The 7,572-nt window shown below is 47.3% G+C and overlaps 1 protein-coding gene across 1 annotated transcript in view; it reads left to right on the top strand.

Annotated features, from left to right (window-relative positions):
- The window catches only part of LOC123962785 (potassium voltage-gated channel subfamily D member 2-like), a 77,267-nt gene extending 74,666 nt beyond the window's left edge, over positions 1-2,601 (top strand). Inside the window, exon 5 of the mRNA XM_046039127.1 lies at positions 1,005-2,601. Coding sequence (XP_045895083.1) covers positions 1,005-1,191 — 187 coding nt within the window. The 3' untranslated portion in view covers positions 1,192-2,601. The remainder of the gene's footprint in view (positions 1-1,004) is intronic.
- The last annotated feature ends 4,971 nt before the right edge of the window (positions 2,602-7,572 follow it).

The following is a 7,572-nucleotide window of genomic DNA, read 5'->3' on the forward strand; positions in this document are numbered from 1 at the left end:
CTCTAACCTGACCTAACATATATAAATATATATATATATATATATATATATATATAATATATATTTATCAAATGCAGCTCTGAGCAGTAACAGCCTGAGCCACACACTCTCAGACATACTGTATATAAACACATGGCCCCAGAGATCATGTGACAGTGTATTCCCATGTACCGTCAGTGAGCAGGAATCCAGAATATGTCCAGCTGTGGGAGGTCTGCGAACTTTCTCCTAAACATGGACAGCTGGGAAACCAGCCCGACTCTATTACAGCCTCCTCCTGTTTCTCTCTGACTCACAGTATCAGTAATGGCTGAAACTCTGCTCATCTGTTTGCTCTTCATCATATTTTCAACACATTTTTAACAAATATAGTTTGATTGGTTCTGTGTACCATTCAAATGAAAATGACATATGCATGTATCTAATCTTTACTAATCCAGTGCATTTATATTCACAAACTGCTGCACCTGTCGGCCGAATGGTAGCAACTTGTGCAGGAAATTTAGCTGCAGTTGCACAATTCATTGAAGAAAATTGCCAAATTATGTGGAATAAAGCTGGATTTACAGTTGTGAGTAAAGAGGTGACGGCGTAGCTGACATGCTCCTCCGTGTGTTCACCTGCATGACTTTGGTTTTGTTTGGGCTTTTTTATTAAATTTGCTAAGCATTAGATGAAATTTATTGGAGTGTAGAAAGTGTTTGAGAAAGTATTCAAACATGTGGTGGATCCATGTTTCACAGTTAGCAGTAAAGAGCGAGATGTAGATGCCCCCTTGTTGGCGCCAACAACACTCCTCAGTTCTTCTTTAGTCCGTGGCCTGTTGCTCTGAGTCACAGAGAAACAGGACAACAGAAAACAGAATGTAGTTCTTGTACGAATCTGTGCTCAGGATCCTGAGGTTTTGGGGGTTCAGTCCCACCTAAAGACCTCTACACACCCCTGTTAGTGAAACCTATGCTTGATTTGATTTAATCTCTACATATCCATGTGTCTCTCTGCAGTCGTTCCAGTCGATCCAGCCTGAACGCCAAATTTGAGGAGACACTTCCTCTGAACTGTGACCAGCCATACATCACCGCCGCCATCATCAGCATGCCCGCGCCGCACGGCACCACGCGTGAAGGCAACGACTCAGCCGGCTCCACCAACTATTCCCAGGCCAACATCGTCCGGGTGTCCGCACTCTAGATAACACCGTCCTGCACCAACACAGAAACACAACCCACCCAGCAGGACGATCAGGGGTCAGGGATCAGGGGTCGATGGCCCCGCACCACAGATGGGCGGGGGGGTTGGATCACGAGTCCACGATAGACGTGACTGGTTAGCAAAGCTCTCACGGAGGAAAACGTCTTTCTGTACGCACTAAAACTCAGCTAACCCGCCTTGGATTGCAATTTTTTTCTTTCGTCTTCTAGGAAGGATTTGTGTCCAGCAGTCAAACTTCAGAAAAGAGAAAATGGTGGCACTTTGGCTGACGACTGATTTCAAGCGTCGCCATAGCTATTTTTCCAGTCTTGTCTATGTCTTTAAATTTGATGTCTTAAAAGACAAACAAAGATGACGCTAGATTACTCAGTCTTGCAGGTTAAAGGGAATGTCTGACATTTTGGGAACCACACTGTTCTGGTAACATCTTACAGTTTCAGATGTGTTTAGTCCAGCGGAGCACAAAGATCGGAGGCAGAGGGAAACTGCTAGCCTAGCTCCACCAAGAGAGGAAAGAAATCACCTTCCAACAACTCCAAGCCTGTCTGATTTCCTGAACCTGTTCTGGTACAACCCCTAAATAGGATTTTACACCTGAAAATGAGCAGAAAACCACCTCTTTAAAGAAAACCATCTAAAACCAAGCTAAGACAGTTTGAAGTAGGTTTTTTTTCTTTCAACGTTAGCTTTCACTGAGCCAGGCTCTCAGTTTACCCAACATCTCACCTGTCTCTGGGTTTATTAGCCCTGATTCAGTCGTACTTTGTATCACAGTCCTGGACAGCTTCTCATTAAAATTTCAGTTGGTCCGGTGCTCAGAAGATTCATAATGCAAAGAAGGTTAAAGTCCAGGGCAGCTGCACTTGGTTGAAGATATCAGAAGACGTTTCGTCCCTCATCCGAGAGACTTCTTTAGTTCTGACTGGCTGGTAGGGAAACTCAGCTATTTAACCTCTGTGTAGTCGTTAGCTAGCGTCGGCGATACGGCTGGTTCGTTAGTGTTCCTGTAGTAACGACAGTCGTCATGGTTGTTAGAGCCATCCGAGGCTGAACGACCATCGTTGGCGTCTTCACCTGAGGCCAAGAGGAAATGCTTGTTGAGTTTCCTGGGAAGTGATGAAAGGACCGCATTGTAAGAGGCAACTTAAGCTGATGATACATGGTGCAACATTTAGAGCAACGTTGCTGGGCAATGTTCCCGTCAATGGTAATGAGTGCGCCACGCCACTATCCGTGCATAGTACATAGTCCGAGTTGCTCAAAAAGTTGCCCTTGGTATTATCAGCTTTAGACCCCCTCCTCTGTTCAGCGACGGCTTCGCAACTCGGATGTAGAAGCCGTCGCTGCCACGATCCTGGCAATCGACCGCGCAGAGGATAAACAGCTGAGTTTCCCTACCAGCCAATCAGAACTGAAAAAGTCTCTCGGATGAGAGACGAAACGTCTTCTAGTATCTTCAACCAAGTCCAGTCGCCCTGGACTTAACCTTCTTTGGATAACTGTGACCTGGATGACTGAGAACCTTCACAGACAAGATTAATTATGGGAAGGTTGTTCAAAACGCGTGGCTGGCTATCTAACTAATTCCTCTTATCCATTCTTATGGTGGAAACAAGACAATAGTCCCTGAAGCAGTCTTGCAGCACTGCTAGTCAATCAAACCCCAGCTGTACCTGACTGATGGAGAATTTCCTCCTAAAAGTCACTATTCTGTGATATTTTCAGCATCCAATCCCTGGGTCACATGGTGTTCACTGCGCAAACCTTAAGGGGAAAATCTATTGTTTTCTTACCTTAAATCCAGCAGCAGGTTGCATTTTCAAACGTATTTGACCTTCAGTCTTTAAGAGTCTTAAAATCTTTACCTGGGCCAAAACCAACAACGACAGCTGTTTCTGCAGCACCAGGAGCCAACGCGTCCTGAAACCCAAAACAAAACAGGTCCCGAGTCAACATTTATGTCCTTTTGACAGCCAGCCTGTTCTCATGCTCAGACGTCACATAGACACGCTTTGGAAAAGCCGGCGATTTTGCGTGTATAGTGGACGTCGGCCAGAAGCAGTCCAGCGACAGGCGGACAGATCGGTAAAATTGGACGATTTGATTGAGACTGTTTTGTATGTTTTATTAAATGTTTTAATTTGACTTTTTTTGATTTCATTTTGTTTTATCATTTACTACTTATTATTTACTTATTACTTTACTTTTTTTTTGTATTTATACTTCCTTAACTCATCTTTATTTGACCTTAGCATTTGAATCCTGCCGCTGCACCCGTGACCAAATCACCAGCTACCCAGGACTGTGAGTACCAGTTCTGGATCAGGGCTACAGAAAAGGTCCGTGTCAGAATGAGCAGCTGGTCCTTTAGTCCGCTGATTTAGATTTGGAGCTTTTTGTATGTGCAGCTGTGACGCAGAGGGAGAAGAAGGAACCTCTCAGCATGTTGTGTTTGAGTGCATGGATCGGCGTGTTTCCGGAACGCTCCTCTGCATGCAGGTCTGACCACGGCTGGCGGCGCATCAGGTCCCGGTCCTAACTCTGTACATACTCGTTTTTTACCTGACCTTTCTGTCAGAGCTGACTGCAGAAACACACCTGAACCGCCATCATGGAAAACACTGATGTCAATTTGTGATAAGAAAACGGTTTGTGTCTTTGCTCCGGAGCTTTTATTCAACGCACCCGGTGCCTGATCTTATTCTTCTTTTCTTATTGTACTTGAATCAGGTTTAAAGCAACGTGCCCCCCCCTTAAAAGTTAAATGTACTGAAGCCAGTATCCTTTTCTCCCCATGAAACAAAGCTGATGGAAGCTGCTTCTTATTTCCAGAGTTAGCCAAACTGCTAAATAACCAGTCGGCTGTTTAAGGGAGGAATGACCGGTCTCACGTCATATTATTACACTATGTTACCCAGCGCCGTACGTATGTCTTCAGCTTTAGTCGTCAGACGTGACCTACCAGCAGTTTGTCATTATGAACATGAAAAACAGCCGCACAGCAGGAGTCGTTCAATTTAATGCATCTTTTGAATGGAATGATTAAATGAATTATCAGAGCAGCGCAGCAGCTTTCCCTGAGGCTCCACCCACTCTCCTGCGTCTTTGTTTTAAACCTCAGACCTTCTGCTACGTTAATAAAACACTGAATCACTGAAACGTAGCGTGTTCGTGCCGACAGGTCACGTCTGGCTTCCTGATTGGCTCTGATCAGTCAGTCAGAGCAGAAGCACGATGCTGCTGTACTGTGTAAATAACACTTCTACACTCGTCCTCTGCATGTCTCCGTATTGACTTTGCGTCGACTCCCACTCTGTGTCCCGCCGCCACCGCGTCTTTGTCCTCACGTGTTCCACCTCGCTGTCGCTCCAGGCAGAGAAATCTCTGCTGTGGTTCTTCACCGTCGCTGCTCTGCGTTCCTCTCTAGCAGAACTTTCTTCTGCAGCTGCAGAGTAGACAATCTGCTTCCTGTTTACACCGGCACGCACGTGCCCAGTGCACGTGAGCGGTCACGTGATTGTAATTTATTAACTCCGCTGGTGTGGGCGCAGATTGATTTTGTTTTAGAAAGTTTTAAGCTTAGGAGTGTGGATGGAGCCTAATTTCACTCTGACAGTTTGTCCAGCAGCGTAACTAAAATCCACAAACAGGTTTCACAAATTCTGTCTGTGATTAAACGTTTATTAAACTCCACAGAGCTAGGCTAACTGTCGGAAGCTAATATTTGGGTAAATATTTCAGGAGATGATGATCAGTAATGATCGTTAGAAGACAGAATCCAGTATTTCAGGATCTTGCAGCCGGTGTGTGATCTGTTAACACCACGTTACTCGTTGTCTGTGTTTCAGCGTTTCACACTGAAAGAAAACCTTTTAGAGTTTGGTTTGAGGAAAGCTCACGTTTGGTATGAAAATGAATCTCCTCTCTCTCTCTCAGCGTCACCGTTTCACCAGCGGTGACCAGACGAACTGTAAATCCCTTTCTTAGAGAACACGCCGTGACTCTCCTCACCTGGACCTTTTTCCAGCTTCACCTGGTGGACGCTTCGCCCCCTCAGCTGGATTTAAAGTTTGCAGGGAGGAAACGGCGGATACGTTGGTTTCTTGGACGGCTGAAATGGATGTCTTTGGTTGTTTTTTATTTGTAAAGACGCCAGAAGTTGCCCTACATTTCAGAGGGAAACTACAAACCCTGCTCGCAGCCCCTGAATTAATCCCCCATCATCCTTCACTGCTTGACTAAACTGTGACATATGCAATCAGCGTATCTTGGTTTATTCCCTTGTTTTGTAAAACTTTGAATTTAGGCTCAGAAACATATTTTTGATTTTTGGTTGTAAAGAAAGAAAAGCATTATTATTATTATTGTTGTTGTTGCTGTTGCTAGTGCACCTGTGCTGTAATTGTTCTTTATGGTGTTGGTAAATCATCTTATTTTCTCAGTCATTCCCATAAGACGTGTCTTACGTTCACTTTGCATTGTTTTTCTGAAGCGTTGCCGACACGACGTGCATGCGTTTGGATCAGTCGTCATGTCGGAGGCACGACGTGATGAAAGGGTTTACTTGTAAATTGAAGAATTTCTGATAATTGTTACTTCTGATTTGTTACGACTTGTGTTATATTGATAAAATATGAATTATTGAGGATAATATAAAAAAAGAGAAGCTTCCATGGTTTTAGTCCGGTGCGGTGTCTGAGTAAATCCAATAAAACATTGTCCTATTAAAGCTCTCCAACAGGTCTGGCTGGTAAATGTTTCTTTTTGTCTTTGGACAGAATGTATGGAATCATGAACAGGCTGCTCCAACGTGTTTAAACTGCTTCAACTAAACTTTGTCTTTAGCTTCGCAGAGGAAGGAAAGGATTGTTGGATTTACTATTACGATTTGTTCTTTATTTTTTTGTTTAATGACCCCTGAGATGCATCTCAGGACCTCCTGGGAGGTTTGTCCACATGTGGAACTACTGGATGAGAGTCTTTTCAGTCACCCTTCCATAAAAATAATCCCGGTATAATGAACGGATGAAACCTGAAAACACCACGTTCTACCTTTTCATCCAGACTAACTGTTAATGAATCATTTGTTCTGCTAAACACACCCGTGTGACCCAATGATGCCCGTGCTCCACCTCCAAAAACCCACTTGTCCCGCCTGTCCCACCTGTCTCACATGTCCCGCCTGTCCCACCTGTCTCACATGTCCCGCTTGTCCCACCTGTCTCACATGTCCCTCCTGTCCCACCTGTCTCGCCTATCCCACCTGTCTCACATGTCCTGCTTGTCCCACCTGTCTCACATGTCCCGCCTGTCTCACATGTCCCTCCTGTCCCACCTGTCTCGCCTGTCCCGCCTGTCTCACCTGTCCCACATGTACCCCTGTCCCGCCTGTCTCACATGTCCCGCTTGTCCCACCTGTCTCACATGTCCCTCCTGTCCCACCTGTCTCGCCTATCCCACCTGTCTCATGTCCCGCTTGTCCCACCTGTCTCACATGTCCCGCCTGTCTCACATGTCCCTCCTGTCCCACCTGTCTCGCCTGTCCCCCCTGTCTCACCTGTCCCACATGTACCCCTGTCCCGCCTGTCTCACATGTCCCGCCTGTCTCCCCTATCCCGCCTGTCCTGCCTGTCTCACCTGTCCCGCCTGTCCCCCCGTCCCACCAGTCTCACCTGTTCCGCCTGTCTCACATGTACCACCTGTCTCATCTGTCCCGCCTATCTCACATGTCCCGCCTGTCCACCCATCACACCTGTCTCACCTGTCCCGCCTGTCCCACATGTCCCACCTGTCTCCCCTGTCCCGCCTGTCTCACATGTCCCATCTGTCTCACATGTCCCACCTGTCTCACCTGTCCCGCCTGTCCCACATGTCCCCCCTGTCCCCCCATCCCACCTGTCAAGCCTATCCCGCCTGTCCCACATGTCCCCCCATCCCACCTGTCTCCCGTATCCCGCCTTTCCTGCCTGTCTCACCTGTCCCACCTGTCCCGCCTGTCTCACATGTCCCATCTGTCTCACATGTCCCACCTGTCTCCCCTGTCCCGTCTGTCCCACATGTCCCCCTGTCCCGCCTGTCCCCCCATTCCACCTGTCCCGCCTATCCCGCCTGTCCCACATGTCCCCCCTGTCCCCCCATCCCACCTGTCTTGCCTGTCCCACTTGTCCCCCCTGTCCCGCCTGTCTCCCCTATCCCGCCTTTCCTGCCTGTCTCACCTGTCCCACCTGTCTCCCCTGTCCCGCCTGTCTCACATGTCCCACCTGTCTCCCCTGTCCCATCTGTCCCACCTGTCTCCCCTGTCCCGCCTGTCCCGTCTGTCCCACCTGTCCCACATATCCCCCCTGTCCCGCCTGTCCCCCC

Source organism: Micropterus dolomieu, linkage group LG23, assembly GCF_021292245.1.
Source record: "Micropterus dolomieu isolate WLL.071019.BEF.003 ecotype Adirondacks linkage group LG23, ASM2129224v1, whole genome shotgun sequence".
Lineage (NCBI taxonomy): Eukaryota > Metazoa > Chordata > Actinopteri > Centrarchiformes > Centrarchidae > Micropterus > Micropterus dolomieu.